Source organism: Cervus canadensis, chromosome 13 (assembly GCF_019320065.1).
Source record: "Cervus canadensis isolate Bull #8, Minnesota chromosome 13, ASM1932006v1, whole genome shotgun sequence".
NCBI lineage: Eukaryota > Metazoa > Chordata > Mammalia > Artiodactyla > Cervidae > Cervus > Cervus canadensis.
The window spans coordinates 48,872,246-48,894,913 of NC_057398.1; the positions used below are offsets into that span (position 1 = coordinate 48,872,246).

Here is a 22,668-nt window from a genome sequence, read left to right on the forward strand (position 1 = left end):
TTCAAAAACAAGAGTTGTTTGGCTTATGTTCACTAATGTAACTTTTTCAACTGACAGTATTATTTGATTTAGGATCTTAGAATTTGAACTGCATGGAAATCATTGATAATTTTGGTATTTATTTTTTTTACAGAGAGGAAAAAGGAAAATGGATGACTGAAAAAAGTATTATGTGTCATATTTTAAAAGTTGTATTTCCTTTTCTAGGTTGCTGTAGTGAAACTAAAAAATGCAGATAAAGTATTTGCCATGAAAATATTGAATAAATGGGAAATGCTGAAAAGAGCTGAGGTAAGATTCTAATTATTAGAATATTTAAATAATATCTTAGAAATATTTTTAGAGAAAAATAAAATTATAGAGAGTCAATAGATCTTTTAAGTATCATTTAGTAACCTTTTATCTATGATGGCATCATTTTTTTAGGCCTGAAACAAATTTAGGAATTCACAGTTGTGATATAGTTATTATAAGTGTTACATTCATGATGATATTTTAATGTTGTCTGAAAACCAAATGGAAACTCTTGTAATGTCAGGTTTCACCCTTATGTTAAAAGGATGTATGGCAACCAGTTTCTTTTATAGGAAGAAATTTTGTAGTGATTGATATCCAATTTGATGTAACTTGTTTATATTGTTTTGTATTTATCTCTATTCTGCTCTAAGCAAAAGCCAGCAGGAGTTTTGAATATGGCCTATAACAATTCTGTTTATTGCTGACTATGCAGTTAAATTTATGTTATGTCCTATATTATTAAGAATGAGAGTAAAGTCTTCTGTTGTAAGAATTGTCAGCATTTTTATCTTGGTACTAAATTTGAGGGAAAGACTGACTGGAGTGCTGTTAAAAATGTCTAGTAGTTGGTATGGTATGGTCGGAACTAACATTCCGTGTAAATTGTGGGGGGAGCTGTTCTAGAGGTCTCCTGTTGTGCTAGGTTCTAGTGAGTTCCTGGGTGAGGCAGGGCATTCAGGGGCCTTGGGGATGCAGAACTTACCAGTGTGGGAGTATTTAAATATTTTAACTTGCAGAAGGGTTATACTGCTGAATAGGTGAGTATTAGCCCTGGAGGCTAGTAAGATCCATAAGAGAATAATGAGAAATTAGCCCTTAGAAATCTTTCTTTATATATCAGTACTTGTAGCAACCTAAAAAACAATCAACACATAGGGAAAAGCAAAAATGGTTCCCATGATGATAGATACATACCATGGGAGTGACAGTGCGTGCGTGCTCAGCTTCTCATCGTATCCAGCTCTTTTTGACCCCGAGGACTGTAGCCCACCAGGCTCCTTTGTCCATGGGACTTCCCAGCTAAGAATACTGGAGCGGGTAGCCATTTCTGAATCCAGGGATCAAACCTGTGTCTTCCGCATGAGCAGGTGGATTCTTCACCACTGAGCCACCAAGAAAGCCCCATAGGGAAAGTAAATACTTCAATATTTCTTTCTTTTAGAAAATATGGAAAATATAACAAAATTCAGAAAAGAAAATAATAATCACTTGTATTCCATCACTTAGGATTAATAACATTTTGGGCATGTTTTGCTTTTAGTCTTTTTCTTTTTTTTGTCTACTGAAAAAGCTGCACAAGTGAAATGCAGATAAATTCTTTGTAATGTCACATTACAGATAAAGCTAAAATACTCATTGACTATACCCCACCCAAGTGCAGCCCCTCTCTGCCTCCCAGAGGTAATTACAGAGAGTTAATAAAATCCTGTTTAAAAAAGTATCTGGAAAGTTTTATGTCATATATCTCTGACATTTGTGCCCGTGCCTATTATATTCAATAACTTCAGTATTTACTTTTGCATTTCCCCTTACTATCACTGGTCAGACTGAGTTCAGTATGCCGTCTATTTATTAGAAAGTGCTTTTGAAATTGGCCTTGATCGAAGGGAAAGGAGGTGAAACATAATTTATCAGGGAGACGTCAGGCTGTCCCAGCAGTCTGTTGATCCAGCAGGGAACTGGGGAGCAGAAATGGTCCTTCAGAGTTGTCCTGCCTTAGACCAGATGATTGACCTCTTTGCAGTTGCCTTAGTCAGTCATTGGATACGGGCTGCCTCCAAAAGGACATGGATGTGGTCTAGTAGGCTTTTGGCAGCTGAAACAAAGCCAGAAGGGACTGACGGCATTGCTGACAGTTGGAGCAATTAAGTCTTATTATTAAAAAATAGTAAATAATTATGTTCTTAATTGTTTTTCAGAATTCATAATTGTGGGTTAGTGTTCCAGGATTAGAACTTTTAAAAGATTGAATTAAAGTTTGTACTTGCTTTTTATGATGTTGGCTGTTGGGGAAGAATTTTGAAAAGAAAGAGTAACTGGTTTAGCTTTACTTATTGACTGGAGGAAGTGGCAAAATTGAGGATAAAACAGGAGTAATTGAAAATTAAATATCATTTTGTTGCATTATAAAATCATTCATATAGTCTGTTTCTGGGGCAAAACGGAATAGACATGCTTCTTTTTATCTCTCCCTTTAAGTACAGTTAAAGACCATGGACATTATGTATAAAACAAATATATGAAGACTCTGAAAGGCAGAAAGAATGTGGACCAGCTAGGGGCCATGGAACCCAAGGAACATCACTAATTCTGTGAAGTCTGTATTATTCTGAAGGAACAACCAGATAAGGACCATACAAAGAAAGTTAAAGATCAATATGCCTCATGAATATAGATGCCAGTACCCTTAACAAAATACTAGTCAATAGAATTTGGCAATATATAAAGTGAATTATACCCTGTGAGCAAGTGGGGTTTGTTTGAGGGATACAAGGCTGGTTCATTATTTGAAAAGAACTTGCCTCAAACTACTTGAAACTTTCATTTTTTTAGGAGGAATTTCTCCATTGAAACTTTTAAAGAGGAGTTCATTTTAAAGCATTTTAAAGGATGGAATTATATTTTTATGCTTGAATTGTCAAATCCTTCTTTAAAAAAATTAAGAAGAAACTTATTTTGATCATTACTTATCCAGCTTTGGAAAACTGGTCCTACCAGTGATGCTTAATAAATTACAAGTGAACAGCAAAATTTCTTACTTTTTTAGTCTGTGTATTGTTGATACTTTAAAACAATTTTCAGAGATTTACCTCCAATCTGTTTGTCGTATTTATTTCTATTTTTGTTGTGTAACAAATATATAATTAGTGCACCACAGATTATTTGAAGGTACTAGGAAACTTGTCTCTTTCTGTACCTGGCAGATAAATAATTAGTAAATAATCCTGTAGTTACAAGAGCTTTTCTTGTGGCTCAGCTGGTAAAGAATCTGCCTGCAATGCGGGAGACCTGGGTTCTATCCCTGGGTTGGGAAGATTCCCTGGTGAAGCGAAAGGCTACCCAGTCCAGTATTCTGGCCTGGAGAAATCCATGGGGTCACAAAGAGTTGGACACGACTGAGCAACTTTCACTTATAGTTACAAAGATTAATATATATATAGATTCATCATTTACAAACTTTGTTAGTATGTCAACAATGTCTTAAGTTAACTTCTCCCAATCAATTCTGTAAATTTTACTTTCTCTTCAAATTTACTCAACTCTTAAAGATTTCACTCACATGGAAGATGTGTTACTCATTTCATTGGAAGATGCAGAATCGTTTACGGAAGTGCTGTCCGTCTCGAGAGTCAAACCTTTCTGAGGCTCAATTGTCTCTGTACCATATAGTGGAGGAATAATATATCTTAGTTTAAGTGGGATAGTACTGGCTTATGCCTCTTGTCTTACTATTTTTGTTATTGTTGTTAGCCCTATTTTATTATTTTTATAATTGACATGCCAGTAGCAACAGTAGTAATAGTAGTAATGAATTCAGGTCATTAGATTGGGATTGCCTCTCCTTCCTGACCTGTTACCTGTAATAAAAAAGAAAATGCAAGCACTGTAGGAAATAAGAAGTAAAAAGATAAAAGCTTTTTTTTCTTCCTCAGATAACCAGTCTTTCTGTTCAAAGTAAATCATTACTAAGAGTTTAGTTTCTTATTTATCCTTTTTTTCTCTTAGATAAATATATATTTACCTAAATATATATTTATTTGTATACTGTTCATGTTGTATAATGTTCTTTCTGTCATGAGTTACCTTGACAAAGACCGTTCTCAGTGAACATTCAGGTGATTTAGAGCTAGTTCCAAACAGGGCTAAATTTCCACACAGAAGCACACATTTTTTTTTTTTTCCTGGCAGTGGACACAAATTTTGAACATATTCAAAGAAATGTCCTTGTTGATATCTTTGAGTAAAACAGATGGTGAATTTATGAGGGTTTACTGAATTGAAAATATAAACACATGGGATATGAGTATTTATCATGGGGTTTCTGTGGTTGGTTAGTGCTGGGCCCTCTGTAGGCCCTTTCAGTTTTGAAATACATGCTGTTCAGTTCTAAGACATATTCTCGTATTACTTCTTTGGTAATTTCCTTTTTTCTGTTTCTTTCGCTCTGTCTTTCTGAAAGTTTTATTTGGATATACTCTTAATGGACCAGTTAGCTGATTTCTCATTATTTCTTTTCTAGTGAGGTTGTATTGGCTTTTGCTGTAATACTTCAGTTGGGTGTTTTATTTCTTCAACCACCCTTTTAGTATCCAGTAGCACTCCCTTTGATCTTTTTTTTTTTCATGTTCCTTTTTAGTGAGCCTGTGCCTCTGGACTGTAAACTTAAACAGTTTCTAAGTTTTTTCCTCCCTCTTTAGGTAAGACAGGATGCTCCAGCTGACTGGTATTAGGTGTTCTGTTTTCTACCCGTCAGGAGGTCAATTAGGCTCTGCTCCTACTCCAACAGATTCGGGTCTGGTTAATTCGTTTCACCTTAAGGGCAGGCCTTGTTAAGAACTGAGTGCTGCGGCAAGTTTCAAAATGGTTTCCTTTCCTTTCTTCCTGCTGGAAAATCTAGGAGATTTTTCTCCTTTATTTACTGTTATTGTGTGATGGAGCTCCTGGAGGTGAGACTAAAAAATTGTGTAATTCTCCCTGACTGGGTCCCCTGCAGTGTTGAACTCTCAGAGTTGTCCAGACTCTAGCAATCATTCTCAGTTGAGTTTGTCTTACTCCCAGCAGCATCAGTTCTGGTTTCTGTGGCTCTTTCTGCTCTGGCATCTCTGCTCTGGCAAGCTGCAATATGGTCCCTTTTTGTATATCTAGTTTCATGGTTGCAATGTTTTCTTATCTCTAAAATATATATTTGTATGTGTATATGTATATACATCCTTCTTGCCTTGTCTCCGTCCCCTCTATTTAATTCTTTTTCTGTTTGGGACTATTAATTAACATTGATTGCTATCATGAAATGTCAAAAATTATTTTTAACTGTTGGCTTATGATTTTAATTGAATTTTGCAGTCCTTAAACACCACACCCCTCCATCTCTCATTTATGTAATTACTTAATCTATTATTTTAGAGTTTTCTCTGTAGAGGCCTTACATATCTTTTACTAAGTTTACTCTGAGATAGTTGGTGTTTTTAATTTGCTTTTGGAAATGGCATTATTTATTTATTTTTATCTTTTGAAAATGATATTATTTAAAAAGATATTTTATAATTGTTGCAATTATATAGGAATATAATTTATGTATGTTGACTTTTAAATTCTGTTAATTTATCTGTTTTCTTTTGTGATTTCTTTCTATGCATCCATGTTGTCTGCTAATAAAAATAATTTTCCCTCTTCTTCAGTTCAGTTCAGTCTTTCAGTCGTGTCCAACTCTTTGTGACCCCATGAACCGCAGCATGCCAGGCCTCCCTGTCCATCGCCAACTCCTGGAGTTTACCCAGACTCATGTCCATTGAGTTGGTGATGTCATCCAACCATCTCATCCTCTGTCGTCCCCTTCTCCTCCTGCCCTCAATCTTTCCCAGAATCAGGGTCTTTTCAAATGAGTCAGCATTTTGCATCAGGTGGCCAAAGTATTGGAGTTCAGCTTTGCTCTCCTTAGTAATCTTTATATACCTTTTATTTCTTCTTAACTAATTTCACTTGTGAGGAAAACAATGGAGTAGGAATGCCAGACTTTCATCTTATAAATGTTTCTTATTTATCCTTAATAGTTGATTTTACTCTACTGAATAGTGAAGGTGAAGTCGCTCAGTCGTGTCTGACTCTTTGCAACCCCATAGATGGTAGCCTACTGAACTGTCCCATCCATGGGATTTTCCAGGCAAGAATACTAGAGTGGGTTGCCACTTCCTCCTCCAGGGGATCTTTCTGACCCAGGAATCTAACCTGCATTTCCTGCGTGTTAGGTGAATTCTTTACCTGATGAGCCACTGGGGAAGCCTAAGTGCATGAGAGTTGATGAAATAAGATTGAAAAATAAAGTAACTGTTGAAATTGGTGATGGGTACATTGAGAGCAGAGGATTACTTTATTTGTATGTGTTTAAAGTTTTATATTATGGTTTACATTTTATGTTTTAAAAATTTTGTTTTTTCACTGCATAGTTTAGAACAGATCAGAATCTACTAAAGTTAATTCTGTTGACAGGTAGTCTTTGAAGTTTTATTTAGAGCTACCAGTAAGTCACATTTTCATATTTTAGCTGGAAATATCTTTAAAATTTCAGCTGTTGTGGGAAGATAAAGTCAGGAGTAAGGAGTCTCCTAGACTTGATAAACTTCACTACTTCTTTAAAATGATAGCAGCAAACCATAACCTCAGGTCAGTTAAAATCTAAGACAGAATTTAGTGGTGAGTATGTCAATGATACTATTTCCCCCCTAAAGTGAACAGAAGCATAATTATGGTAGATTTTAATAATGAATTTATAAGTAAATTGCCCATTCATTTGGTTTAAGTTTTATTTGTTTTTAAGATTTTCCTTGGTGATGGTGTTTAATGAGTGGCTTTAGAAATTCTATTGCATCAGACAGCAAAAGAGACACAGATGTAAAGAGCAGACTTTTGGACTCTGTGGGAGAAGGCGAGGGTGGGATGTTCTGAGAGAATAGCAATGAAACAAGTATACTATCAAGGGTGAAACAGACCACCAGCCCAGGTTGGATGCATGAGACAAGTGCTCTGGGCTGGTGCACTAGGAAGACCCAGAGGGATGGGATGGGGAGGGAGGTGGGAGGGGGGATCGGGATGGGGAACACATGTAAATCCATGGCTGATTCATGTCAATGTATGGCAAAAACCACTACAATATTGTAAAGTAATTAGCCTCCAACTAATAAAAATAAATGGAAAAAAAAGAGCAAAAATAAAAATACAATCTATCAAAAAAAAAAAAAGATTTTTGGACTCTGGGAGAAGGCGAGGGTGGGATGATTTGAGAGAATAGCACTGAAACATGTACATTACCATATGTAAAATAGATGACCAGTGCAAGTTCGATGCATGAAGCGGGGCACTCAAAGTCGGTGCTCTGGGAGAACCCAGAGGGGTGGGTTGGGGAGTGGGGTGGGAGGGGGGTTCAGGATGGGGGGGGCACATGTTCACCTGTGGCTGATTCAGGTTGCTGTATGGCAAAAAACACCACAAAGTAATTAGCCTCCAATTAAAATAAATTAATTCATTAAAAAAAGAAATTCTGTTGCATCAAATAAAATTTATGGAAATACATGAAAAAAATTAGGGCACTTACTTAGGTTAGATAATGTGAGTTGTTTTGTATATCATGACTATTGAATTTATCTTGTGGGAAATAAATTACTAGGTACCTACTATGTGTAGGATACTGCATGATAATTTTTAAATGTGTATGAAATATGGTACAGCCATTGAGAAAAATTAGGTAGGTTTCTATGTACAGGTATGGAAGGCTGTTCAGATATGTTGTTACTTGAAAAAATGACTTATAGAGCACTGTGATCTCATTTGTGTAAAGAAAGAAAAGTTAGGGGAGATGGGATACCACATGAATATAGGGTGTGTGTATCTATGTGCATGTGTCTGTATGTGTGTATGTACAAAGAAATTTTCTGAAAAGAAATTCAACTGAGTTATTGGTGTTAATCATTGTATGTAACAAGGGGACAATGAATCTATGAGAGAGTTTCAGTTTCTACTTTACCTTTCAGTTCTTTTTGAAACTTTCTGGCGTAGTGGTTTTTTAATTAAAACTTAAAAAATATATTGTAGAATTGTATCATACAAAGTTATTTTTTATTTTTAGTAACATATTTCTAAGATTCTCCAGGCTGTATCTTTATAATAATAGAAGTATATCCTGAGAATAATTAAAACTTTTTTAAATCAGAAAAAGATAATCCTTTAGAGAAAATGGGCAAAGGGAGTTTTTCAAAGAAAACGCAGATATCTAATAAGCATATGTAAAATTATTTATCACCTGTAATTAAGAATATGCTAATTAAAAGAATGATGAGATATTATTTCATACACATCTTATTGAAACATGCTTAAAAGTCTAACAGTGCCAAGTGCAGTTCAGGATGTTGTGGAAAACAGGTGATTTCATACCCTGGGGTGAAGGTAGAAATTGGTATAGCACTTAGGAAAGAAACTAGGTTGTATCTGATAAGGTTGAAAATGCTTAAGTCTAGCATTTCTGCTTCCAAGTGTATACCCTAGAGAAACTCTTGTATATTTGTACAAATATATTTATTGCAATGTTGAAATGATGCAAATTTGGGAATAACCTATGTTTTCATGATTGGGAGGGTTACATGAGGCAATTCTGCTATGATCATAGAATGAAATACTATAGCAATTAAAAATTAAATAGCCATTATTGATTAAAAAGTAATCATGTTGCAAAGGGATAGATATAGTTACACTATTTACAGGAATTTTCAAAACACAGCTTTTCTATTGTTTTTGGACACATACATGTGTAATAAAGCATGTGATGGGAGGAATATATACTAACTTCAGATTATTCATTTTTCTTAGAGGAAGAACTGATAATTCTCTAGAAATAGGAAGGCTACAACTTCTATTTTCTTAAAAGCAAGTAGGTTAGGAGTAAATGTGACATTGTCGACATTTATGTTATCTAAATGGTAGATTGAACCATGGTTGTTAAATAATTCTGTGTACTTTTCTGATTTTTTGAACTATAACTAATTTTAAATATAAGGTACTTTTAAGTTTACTATTCAGTTATTCAGTTTTTGAGGGTTCTTTGAAACTTGATTTATTGGAAGTCATATAATGTTGGATGTATTCCTTTTTCATAACAGAAAGTATAATAAATATTTGAATAATTGTTTGCATAATATATTTCCTAGTTTTACATAAAGTATTCTTTATCTAAATTTTTTTTCCTTTTCAGACAGCATGTTTTCGTGAAGAAAGGGATGTGTTAGTGAATGGAGACAATAAATGGATTACAACTTTGCATTATGCTTTCCAGGATGACAATAACTTAGTAAGAATCATTTTTGTATGTTTTATTAAGAATCATTTTTATATGTTTCTATATATTACCTATTTATTGGCAAAATTTAGCATTATTTTTCTCTTAAGCATTGTTTAAATGTAAATGTTACTTAGAAAACCACTTTATTTCAGAGCATATAAGTTTGATATGTGATTTGTTTCCCTGGGTAATTCAATACCTTTCAGTTGGAATTTTTAATGTTTTTTAGTAAGTAAGTCAAATACAAACAGATGTAAATTCTGTAAAAGGTGGTCAGGATTTTTTCCCCATGATTCTGTCAATGTATTTTATTTGTATTGTAAATGTAATAGTATTCTATTACCATTTAGAATTTTGCATATTTTTCAAAGTTGTCATGTGCTTCTTTAAGTAGAGCCATATTTAAAATGTAGGCTTTGTTTAATTTTATATTAACATCATGGACCACTAGACAAAAGAAGTTGGGGGAGAGCTTGGAGGAAAATCAAACTATTAGAAACACTGTCAAATGAAGATTGAAGAGATGAACAAGTGAATAGGAAAATAAGGCAGACTCTACCACAGTTGAACATAAGATTCCTGAGCTATTACTTAGGAATCTTCATTTTCTGACCCCAATTTTTATTTCAAGATTTATTTTTTAGCATACATATGCTTAGTGACTGCTTTCTGCCAGCCACTACACTATGTACTGGGATATAAAAATTAATAAGACATTTTTCATTTGATAAGCATTTATTGGACATGTCCTGTGTGCTTGGCACTATTCTTTAGATTCTAGCAATTTGGTAGTAAATAAGACAGACAAAGATCTTATTCTTAAACTCTTGTGAGGGAAACCAGATAAGCAATTCATAGTCAATTAAATAATATTTTCACATTGTTTCCTGTAAAGAAAAATATAACATGTATTCAAAGATATAAAGTCAATAAGGGCTCTTCTAAGACAAGTGTGAGTTGGCTAAACCAAGAAGGGAGGAGAGACAGAGGGGTTGGTGAACATGGAGATCTGAAGCCACCTGTTATGTTCCTATTGATGGAGGATAGAGAAAGAGGCTTTGGCGATGAGGGAGGAGAGATACATGAGTCACACTGTATAGCTCTTTATACATTATGGTATGTAAATTAGACTTTAACAGCCATGAGTGTCAAAAGCAAAATTTTTTTAAATCATAGAACTCGTGTGTGTGATTTTTAAAATGACATTATATCTGAAAGCCAGCTTATTTGGTAAAGAATCCGCCTGCAATGCAGGAGACCTGGGTTCAATTCCTGGGTTGGGAAGATCCCTGGAGAAGGGAACAGCTACCCATTCCTGTATTCTGGCCTGGAGAATTCCATGGACTGTATAGTCCATGGGGTCACAAAGACACAGAGTGACTTTGACTTTCACTTTCATATCTGAAAGCCTAGACAGTGAAGCATATAGAAATGCAACTGCCCAGATTGATATCTTAGCTTTCCTCATGCTTTTTCAGGGTTCTTTCTCAGAGCAAAACTGCTGTTTTAGGACTGTAGAAGGGTTTGTGGCAGGAAAGGATGGGGTTGTCAGAGGAATGAGAGAAAGGCTAATAGGACTATGATAAGGAGGGGAGAGATATATAAAATGAGGCTTCCTGAGTGTAGGCCATGCAGAAGAGTTCAAATTTTATTCTAATTTCAAGGAGGATTTTAAGGACAGTGTGATAATCAGTTTTGTATTTTACACAGAACATCTTAGCAGCAGTGTGAAGGATGGATTTTAGAGGGCTAGACTAGAGAGACTAGTTAGGAGACAATATTCGGGTGACAAGTAATGAGGATTTGAATAAAGCTGATAGAGGGAGGGGATGGATTCAGGTACTATGTAGGAAGTAAAATAATCAGAAATTGTGTTACAGTGAATATCAGTGGTGGAGAGAAGAATCAAAATGATTCCCAGTTTTCTGGTGTCTGACTTATGGGGTTCAGTACTTGATAGTTGATTCTGGAGTTGGGGAATATAGCAAGGAAGAGAAAATTTAGAGTAGATGGGAAAATGATTAGTTTAATTTGGTGTATGTTGGGTTTGAATTATAGTGTGATCTATTTAATGGGTTATAGATATTAGTCTGGTGTTTCTAAGGGTAAATAGCACCATTTATTTTGGAGTTATTATCTTATAGACCAGATTTTGGTAAACTCTGACCTGTGGTTTAAATCTGGACCACCACCTATTTTCACACAGCCTGCAAGCTAAGAATTATTTTTGCAGTTTTAAATAGTTGAAAAGAAGTCAAAAGAAGAATATTTTGTGACTTGTGAATCTTTTAAAGTTCAGATTTCACTGTCTGTAGTTTTATTGACATAGCCATGCCATTGATTTGCATACTACCTATGGCTGCTTTTGTGCCTCAGTCGCAAAGTTGATTAGTTGTGATGGAGACTGGCCCTGTGACAGAGGGTAACACTGTATGTATTACTCATTGCTTTGCACTGCTGTGCTCAACAGACTATAAATTGCAGTGACATTTCAAGTGCTGTATATATGTGTGTGTGTGTGTGTGTGTGTATATATGTATATATATATATCGCTATACCATGGCATTTTGTATTTAAATTAATAGCACATACGCTTCATGTCAAAATAAGAAAGGTAGATTTTTCAAATATCATGCTCTTAAGGCACAGTAGATTGTGGATTATTTTATTAATGAATTAAATTACAGCGTGGTGTTTATTACACCACTGTGCTTCATTTGTGCTAATAGAATACAGTAAACGTCTACACCGCTAAACTGAGCACTCATCACAACATTCCTAACTCACAGGAAAGCAGCAGTCAGAAAAGTTAGGAAAGGTAACCCAATATCTTACCACAGCAGAACCTCTTCACAAAATAAAAAATGAGTGAGGCTGCAACTATAGTACCTGAGTGTCTCATTTATTAACCAAGCAAGGAAAGCCATTGACTAAGATTGAGTTAATTAAATCATATATGACTGCAGCAGCCAAAGAAATGTGTCCACAGAAAATAAACTTGTGTAAGACTTAAGGAGAACAGTTATTCAAAGAATTGAGGACATTGGAAGGAGCATCAGTGTTGGATTATAAAACCAGGGAGATAATCATTTCCTATCACACTGAGAGGTTTTCTTTGACTCTTGAGTTGAAAGATGTTGCTGATTCTGCTCAATCCTTGTTATTTGCGGAATCAGTGTTTGAGTTTGAAGTATCTGAGGAATTAGCCTCTCTGAATAGTTGTTGTGGAATCATTATTGTCATATTATTAGGTTGGCGCAAACATAATTGCAGTTTTGGACCATGAATTTTAAATCATTATAACTAGGCTCAAATATATCTTTATTGATCAAAATAGGAACCATTATAATCAACACATTTTTGCCAATGAGAAATAAGTTTATTCCTGTAGTGTAAAAATCCACGCTTTGAGATTTGATGAACTCTTGGAAAGTATCTTCTGCATCCTGCTGGTTGTGAAAGTATTTTCCCTGCAGTAAGTTGTCTAGATACTTGAAGAAGTGGTAGTCGGTTGGCGAGAGGGCAGGTGAATATGGCATATGAGGCAAAACTTCGTAGCCTAATTCCTTCAACTTTGGAAGCATTGGTTGTACAACTGGGCATTATCATGGAGAATTGGGTTCTTTCTGTTGACTGGTGCTAGCCTCAGGCATTGCAGTTTTCGATGCATCTCATCGATTGCTGAGCCTCCTTCTCAGATGTAACAATTTTGCCGGGATTCAGAAAGGTGTAGTAGATCAGACTCGCAACAGACCACCAAACAGTAATCATGACCTTTTATTTCGTGCAAGTTTGGCTTTGGGAAGTGCTTTAGAGGAGCTTCTTGGTCCAGCCATTGAGCTGGTCGTCACCAGTTGTCGTATAAAATCCACTTTTGGTCACACATCACAATTCAATTGAGAAATGGTTCACTGTTGTTGCGTAAAACAAAAGATGATAATACTTCAAAGCAATGATTTTCTTGATTTTCTGGTCAGCTCATAAGGCACCCATATACTGAGCCTTTTCACCTTTCCAATTTGCTTCAAATGCCAAATGACTGTAGAATGGCATTGAACATTGAATGCCAATATTGAATTTTTGGACAACTTCTCGTGTGATTGTAAGAGGATCAGCTTCTGTAATGGCTCTCAGTTGGTCGTTGTAAACTTTCAATGTATGGCCACTGTGCTCTTCATCTTCAAGGCTTTTGTCTCCTTTGCAAAACTTCTTGAACCACCACTGTACATTCTTTAGCAGTTCCTGGACCAAATGCATTGTTGATGTTGTGAGTTGTCTCTGCTGCTTTATGAGCCATTTTGAACTCAAGAAAATTGCTTGAATTTACTTTTTGTCTAACATCATTTTCCTAGTCTAAAATAAATATAAAATAAACAGCAAGTAATAAGTCAGTAGCAAAAAAAAAACCATAAAGCGAGAAATGTGCATTAAAATGATACATAACATAACCACATTTATTTAAGAATATATTCCGGTATCAAAGTCAAACTTCAACAACGCAAAAACTGCAGTTACTTTTGCACCAACCTAGTATTTTCAAAGAAGTTGAGAAAATATTGTTTTGATACAACCTGAATTGGAATCTGCTAAAATGTGTTACAATTGAGTGTGGTAAAAGAGGAAAAGGCTTATTTGGACAGATTTACAAATTATTTGAAAATATTAGGTGCTTAAAGCCTGTGGATGTTCATTTTCGTGTTAATCAGCAGGCAGCTTGCTGCAAGTATTTGAATCTATCATGTATTGAACCAGTAGTATCAAAGTTGTGCTTCATTCACTTTTTTGGAAACAACTATTGTCATTTCCATGGATTTTTTTTTTTTTTTTGGTCAAATCAAAAGCCAAACATTCTTGCTATGCCATACACCCATTCACTGATTTTGCAGTGGTAACATTTAATTACACTATTTTGAACAAAGAGCTTGCTGAATATTTCTGAGCCTAAAACCCCACCTTCAACCATTATTGTAAAGTATTGAATAGGCTTGGAAATTAGCTTTTCCTGTAGACTTGATATGTTTTCAAAATAAACAACACTTCCATGAAAAGCTATGCTGTGGTGGTCATTTTGACAGCTAATGTTTGAATTACAAGAAATGTCAAGCTGCTGTATCTACTTCCCATATTGTTAAAAGTGAAAAGGAGAGAGATCTCCATTTCTGTATAGATTTGCAGCAGATAGATCTTTTGAGGTCAAACTACAGTTCTAACATCAGTTCTTGGCACCTGATGCAAGTGTGAAGGAAATGTTCATAGTTCAAAATCCGTTTAACTGGGCAGTGAAGAACTTCCATCTAACTTTCACTTAGACATGGTTAATCTGCAGTAATGACATGCTTAAACCCAAGTATCAGGAGAAAAATTTTATAGCATTCTATAAATGCCTTACAGCTGAGGAATATGCTCAATCAAAATTATATACTTGTGAACTGACAGTACCTTTTCTTGTGAATAGATAGTTTCACAGATGGGATGTGTAGAATCTCATTCCAGATCAGCATTTACAGATATACATTTGCAGTAGATTTTTGATGACTTGAGGTTTCCCTGTTAGTTCACCTGGTGAAGAATCTGCCTGCACTTCAGGAGACCCCGGTTCAATTCCTGTGTCAGGAAAACCCGGAGAAGGGAACAGCTACCCACTTCTGTATTCTGGCCTGGAGAATTCCATGGACTGTATAGTCCACGGGTTCACAAAGAGATGAACATGACTGAGCGACTTTCGATTCAACTTTCTTTTGTTATAGGGATCACTAACTTTGAGCCCCAGTTAAGCAAGCTTTTATATTCCCCTCTCCTTACAAAAGTATTACATTCTCTCATTAGTAGTCTGTATTATCAAAACTGTACTAATTATCATTATATTTTGAATTTTGCTAATGAAATATGTGGAAATTTTTTCTGTTATTGTATATGTACCTATACGTTATTTTTATTTTGCCTCTTGCCTGCCAAGTCTAAACCCTATTTACTGTACAGTCCTTTACAGGAAAACTTGGCCAACATCTTTTGCAGATAACAGTGAATACAAGGAGCGAATGAGAATCAATAAGTAGTGCTTGTGAAATGAGAAAACAGGTGTGCCTGGAGAAGACAGAGAGAGAGGACACACTTGAAGTAGAAAATTTGTGGACATGATCCGAGCAAGAAAGAGAATCAAAATACTGCACCATGAAAGCTAAAGCAGGGAGAGTTGGTAGAGGAAACCATTAGCAGCGTTTAGTATTGTTGTTATTGTTCATTCATGTCCGACTCTTTGCGACACTGTGGACTGCAGCACACCAGGCTTCCCTGTCTTTCACCGTCTCCTGGAGCTTGCTCAAACTCACGTCCATTCAGTCGGTGATGCCATCCGACCATTATCCTCTGCTGTCCCCTTCTACTCCTTCCTTCAATCTTTCCCAGCATCAGGGTCTTTTCTAATGAGTTGGCCCTTTGCATCCGGTGGCCAGAATATCAGAGCTTTAGCTTCAGCGTCAGTCCTTCCAATGAATATTCAGGACTGATTTCCTTTAGGATTGACTGATTTTGATCTCCTTGCAGTCCAAGGTGCTAAATAAAAAAGAGATGACTGGAAATACTGTGCCCACCCAAATTCTTTGTTTCAGCCTCAGTGGAATACCCTCCATTCTTGAACATACTCTGTACTCTTCTATACTTTTCTTCATTTTTATTTTCCATAATACCTTTCATGCTATGTCACTCCTCTTCCTCTTCCTGCCACTAGTCCTGTTGAAGTCTAGCCAGTACTTTAAAACTGTGCTCAAATTCTCTGTCTTAAAGTAATTCAGAATTCACAATTTGAATTAATCTTTCCTATTTCATTTTACCTTTACATTTTTAGTACTGCTATTATATGATTAACCTCTGTGTGTGTGTGTCTTTGATTTTTTTGGTACAACTTTAAAAATTTTTGAATAAATGACATGAACCCTGCTATCTTTAGCTAAAATATAATTAGAGATTATTGAAACTTAATAGTTGGGGGGTTTGTCTGATTATCAGGAGAGATCAAGATGTTCAAGCAGGGTCATTACTTGTACTTATATTCCATACATGCTTCCAGAGTACTGCAGTGTTTTTCAAACTTCCAGTTGTGACCCGTTAGTGAGTTATAAAATCAATTTAGTAGCTTACAACCAGCACTTAAAAAATTAAATAGAATATCAAACGACAGAGTTCAAGTAATAAGAATAAATATTATTTCATAACATTTATTTCTTTTATAATCATTACTGAATATTCATATAAACCATATTTTTTATTGTGGGTTATAGTCAGGATTGCCTAAAAGTCATGACATAGAGCTTTGCACATTTTAGTTGCTCAGTTGTTAAATTGATTGAAATATTTGACTTGAATTTACCATACTTACATGAAATTTTAGGGATGAATGTATCATTTCAAATGTAATCTGCATAGATCAGCAAATTTAAGAGTAAGTCAAACATGTGCCAAGTATTTGCTTAGCAAAATTATAACAGTTTATCATAGCTTTGCAAAAATTTTAAGGACTATAGACCACTATGACAATGTATTCTACTGTGGATAGATATAACACTGTATATTTATGGTTTGCTTAAAATCTACATTTGCTATAAATACAGAAATATATACAATGGAAATAGTGTCCAAATACCAAATTTTACATAGCAAAATTTTGCCTAATTCAGAGGTTCTCTCTCCTTTGAGTTATTGAGTCTTATCTGTGCTTTTTGTATTTGACACCAGGATTAATATTTCTTTTTCAGAGACATTTTTAAAAAATTATGTGTATATGCCAGTCATTACTTATATTAAAGTTTCACAGTAACTGAGGAGGACTGAAATGCTGTAGAACTCAGATCTCCTGTAAACTGTCAACTTTTCCTTATGGAAACCTTCATGGTATGAGTCAGAAGTCCTAAATTATCTTAGTTATCATCAAAGATTTTCTTTTGAATATTTATAAAATATAAGAAAATAAAATTGTTTAAAAATATTGACAAGCCTAACTGTAGATACCCAAAAGGAAATTTTATTATACATAGTTATTTTCCAGAATAACTTTTAACCCTAGTAGCCCTAAACCAGTCAAACAAGTAATAAAATTTTCAGAGCTATACAGTTAAAGAAAGCTGTGATAAATATTCAGTAACTTGACTTTCATTTGTAATAAGTTCAGATTCACTATATTTGGTTTATAAAACATAATCATAGCATATGTGCATTTTATTTACTAGGAAGAAGTTGAATAATTTAATGAATGATATTAAGATGTGATTAGAACATTTTTTTCCTAGAAAACTCACTAAAGACAAGCCTACTTGGTTGCATGTATATGGACACATAAACTTAATCACTTAGACATCATTTAGAATATTACAAAGCAACAAAATTTCTTCTTCATATTTTTTTATCCACTCTTTCCTATTTAGTTATTTTTTTTTGTTTGAGAAAAAAACAGGAAGATATTTAAAGCAAAAATTTTACTTTTTGAATTAGCATTTGTAAACTGATTAGCGGGTGAAAGATATTTATTGAATTGTATGTAGTCATATGAACTTCAAATTCTTACAGGAATCCAGTTTGTGCTGAAGATAGGAATAGTTAGAAAGGTATTTTTGTAAAGAGTGAAAAAACAAAAAGCTAGAAGGGATAAATAAAAGTGGGGCTCTAAGGACTGACTATTAATCTCTTCATGTTACAACAAGATGACTAGAGGAGTTTGGTGTTCTCCCTAAGAAGACTTCTAAAGCATATCTGTTCTGTGAAATGTTTTTTCCTTTGCACTGTTTATTTGTTGTATGTTTTCACATGGTTTATTGTATGCCTTCATAGCATTCTTTTATTGTATGTTTTCACATACCTTAGCATTCTTTCCTTGGAATGTTGTTCCTTAAAAAGCAAAACTTTTAATTAAGGATTTTTTAGAAATTCAGAATTGGAAATTTCCTGATGTGTATATTCACATCTAGAGACCTGTTTATTTTGGAGGGATACAAGATTTCTGAAGACTCGGCCTGTATCCTTAATTTCTTTTTTTGTTATCCTAGTGCTTAGTACATGCTCTTTATGTCATGGATATTGGCAGCTTTTTTACTGAACGCTGAGTCTCTTTAATTTGAGTAAGATGGAAACTGATCAGAGGATCAAGAACCCACTGAGTTCTGACTTGCCCGCTCTTTAATGTATGTTTGGGCAAATAATTTATCTTCATTCTCTTTTATTACATAGCCATAAAATAGGGATAAACAGTCATATCCCTTTCTCCAGTATAGGACATTATATAAATTATAATTACTGTACTTTCATTCTATAACTCCTACTTCTGGAGAAAATGAAAGCCATTGGCTACTCCAGCATGAACTTTAACTTTCTATGCTCTGACCTCAGCATTTCCTTTCATTTCTCCCCTGTATAGAAATTTACCCATATTTGGACCTCTTCCTATCAATGTGGATGAGGTATATCTTTATATTTAGGATTATTCCTGTTGTCCTTTGCCTTTGACTCCATCACCTTTGGCCTTTAGCAGAACTTGACTCCATTGGTCAACTTCAGTTTGACTAGATTTTTTTCCCCCTTCTATACAGTGAGCTCTGTACAGTGATCTCTATACATTAAAAAGTTAACAGTTTCACCCTCTTAAGGTAACTGATGTTAACTTTTTTGTATTCTTTCATTTTTTATGCGTTGTAGAATTGTATGTGTGTGTATGATATTTTCTCTCCTTTTATAAAAATGGAATTACAAAGTATATATTACACTGCAGCTTGCTGTTGTCACTTAAAATATCTCACGGGCATGTATGTTTAATTTTCTCTTGGGCAACAGTATAATATTTCACAGAATGAATATATTCAGTGGATCCAATTACCGGTTTTGTTGTTGATTTCTATTCATATTTTCATATTTGCTCCAGTTATCAGCAGTGCTGCGCAGTAAGCATTCTTGCCTGTATGCCTTACACATTGGAGCTTTTATTTTAATTGACTATATTTGAAGGTGGGAGGAGAAGGGGACATGACATGGTTGAATGGCATCACTAACTCAATGGACATGAATTTGAGTAAACTCCATGAGTTGGTGATGGACAGGGAGGCCTGGTGTGCTGCAGTCCATGGGGTTGCAAAGAGTCGGACACGACTGAGCAACTGAACTGAACTGATATTCCTAAGAGTGGAAATGCTAGATCGAGGGGTGTGCATCTTTTAAAGTTCAATAAATACTGTGAAATTACTTTCCCAAATAGTTGTAGTCACTCATCTTTCAAAAAATCAGTGTTTGTTTTTTAACTCACTTTCTTTAAAACAGTAGTGATCTTTTTGCTAGTTGCATTGATGAAAGATATCTCATTGTTGCTTTGGTTTTGGTTATGTATGTATTGGCTAGTTGTGTTTCCTCTTAAGGGAGTTACCTGTTAATAGCCTCAGCCTAGTTTTGCTGGATTCCTTCCCCTCTTCTTGACAGTTGGTAGGACCGCTCTATGTTAGATTATCATCTCCTCAACATGTCATCTGAATGTTGCCTCTCAGTCTCTAATTTTCGTAAACTCGTTTAAAGACATTGTTGCCATATTGAGTATTTTAAAGGTAGTCAACCTGTAAGAAGTAGATACTTGTCCTACTGGATATTAAATTAGTCAGTGAGAACAGTATGATACTGATGCAGAAATAGACAACTACAGCAGAATAGAGTGCCCAAGAGCAGACCCAAGTGTATTTAGCATCTTAAAATGTGATGAAGGGGCATTTCAATTAAGTTGGAGGAAAGAATGGGGTATTTAACTACTTGTTTTAGATAATTGACTCTTTGCATATGAGAAAATACTCTTCACACCCTGTACAAAAAAATCAATAGATTTCAGATGAATAAGTGAACCACATTAAAATTAGGTTTTTTTCCTTTCCTCTTCCTACAGCAGTACCCTCTGCCTATCTCTGTCAGAGATCTATATTACATTAAAAATGCCCATTTATTTGTATTTTTTCTTCATTAGATTGCAAATACCACGAAGGCAAGAACTGTGTCTTGTTAATTGTATTTCCCCTGCATACATGTAATGTTAGCACTTAGACATTTTATGTATATGTGTGTGTATATATATATATATGGAATTAGTGAATGATTTAATTTGTCCCTGTCTTGTTCTGTATTCTATTTTCCACTCCCAAGAGAATTATCTACAGAATAAAATGTATTATAGAAAGCTGTTCACTTTGGCCGTAAACTTGCAGTAGTGATATAATCAAGAGAGGCCTGGAGCCTGGATTAGGATAGTTGATAGTTGGTAGGGTTAGAAGTAGATGGACTTCACAGATTTAGTAGGAAGTAGACTCAACAAAACCCTGATGATTTAGTTGAATGTTATAGTGAATAATAAAGGAGAAAGCATAAAAGAATGACAGAGACAGTCACTGGGATATGTTGTAGAGGAAAAGGGCCTTTTTTTCCTTCATGAGATTATTACTTGTCTGCCTTTTTGGATGCGTTTTGTCTGTCTAACACTAAAACCCTATTGTGAGTGTAGTTCATTTTCTTTTCTCTTGCAAATCTCCTTTTGTGTTTTCTGCTTCTTGCTTTTCCCAGTTGCTGAATTCTGTCTTTACTGTACCTACTCTACCTCTGAGGACAAGATAGGAGGAAAATGTGAATAGTCAAAGGCAGAACACTCTTAGCAAGCAGGATAGGAAAGCAAGGAATACTTAAGTACTTATATTTTATTCTATCTCAAGGATGGTTTTATACTGTAGAAGAGATACATAATGCACACTAAAAGATTGGAAGGGAAGGAATTCGTGGAGTTTTGGGTTTGTTAAGTGAAGCACAAAGCGTGTGAGGATGAAAGTAGAAATAGATGGTGACTCTTGGAGCCTAAGTTTTAAATGGTGACGGTGGGTGGAAAAAATGTTAGGATGATTGTTTTTTAGCTGTTTATTGATAGATGGTATACTCAGAATTTAGGATTCTGGTATGGCAAGAATAGAGTACACTTTCAAGAGAGGAGAGCTTTTGATGTAAAAGCCTTTGATCTATTTATACTTTGTGTGGTACCAAAAAAAAAAGTCCTGATTGGTATCTAGTAAATGTTTATTGGAGAATAAGTTATGTTTTATGACTTTCTATGTATAAATATTAAGATTCTAGTTTTAATAGATATTTTTTTATTTGAAAAGTTTCTGTATGTGCTACTATAATCAGTACTTCTTTTTAAAGTTACTTAGAGCTGTGGATTTCTTCTCCATATCCATCACCAATTTTAGCAACATGTTTAGAACAAAATTTTACTACATTAAATTAGTCTGTTCTAACTTTCTTGACAGTCTGTTAAACATTAGACCTAGTAAATACAGCAAGTAAACCATAGACCATAATTTGAAATACACTGTTTTCCTGATTTTCAAGGATTAACAAAATGAAATGTTTCTTTTATTTAACAAAATTGCCCATGCTTATAATTTTAATGTATAATAATAAGAATGTGACTTTTCTCAAGACTTTTAAATCTTAATGTCAGCTTGGTAATAAACTTGAAATAGTAACTCCCTTCTATAATAAAATCACCTTAAGACATTATAACTGGCATTTAAATATATATTTGTTTAGCCTTCTTTTGTGCTTGCTCTCTGAAAAGTAACATTATTGTAGTATATATAGATAAGAAAGTAAAGTGGAATTAAATTTTTCAAAATATACCCACAGTTGAATATTGAAAATGCAGGTTTTTACAAAGCCCTTCTTTTATATATTTTTCACTTTCACATAAATAAAAAAACTATAATTATATATACTGTGTATGTGTAACATATCTATATAAAAACAAAAAGTAGTAGAAATAGCAAAAAGGTTATTAGACAGGCATATCTATCTAACAACAAGAGATTGCATTTATACTCCTCTGAAGACTTTTGGGAAGGACACACACCAACACACTATTTTTTTTACATTATTGCACACACTACTACTTTCTTGTTTAGTGTGTGGATTCCAACGTGTGCATTTCTTACACCAACTGGGTGTCCCTCCTTTTTTAACTCTCTATACTACTGCAGGGAGAGAATCAAAAATCTCACAGATTACCAAGTCCTTTGCCCCACTATACTTCCCAAACAAGTCAGGTTGTGTTACTTGCTTTGCTTCCTCCATGTTAGTGAGAGATTTACCCACCCTCCTCTCAAATTCAGTTTTGCTTTGCAGAGCTCACAGAAAGGAGCAAGCAGTAAAGAGAATGAAGTGAAGGGTATGGAGCTTCTTCATTCTCTCTTATATAACCATCTCCCTATCCCCTTTGTGTTCAACCATATACACTAAAAATAATGGTTTTTTTTTAAAAAGTCAACTTT

General features: G+C 34.6%; 1 protein-coding gene across 9 annotated transcripts in view; it reads left to right on the forward strand.

Annotated features, from left to right (window-relative positions):
• CDC42BPA (CDC42 binding protein kinase alpha) overlaps positions 1-22,668 on the forward strand; it is a 295,068-nt gene that overhangs the window by 101,083 nt on the left and 171,317 nt on the right. For all 9 annotated transcript variants that reach the window (XM_043484945.1, XM_043484938.1, XM_043484937.1 and 6 more), the window contains exons 3-4: positions 208-291; positions 9,257-9,352. In XM_043484945.1, the coding sequence (XP_043340880.1) occupies positions 208-291; positions 9,257-9,352 (180 nt within the window). The remainder of the gene's footprint in view (positions 1-207; positions 292-9,256; positions 9,353-22,668) is intronic.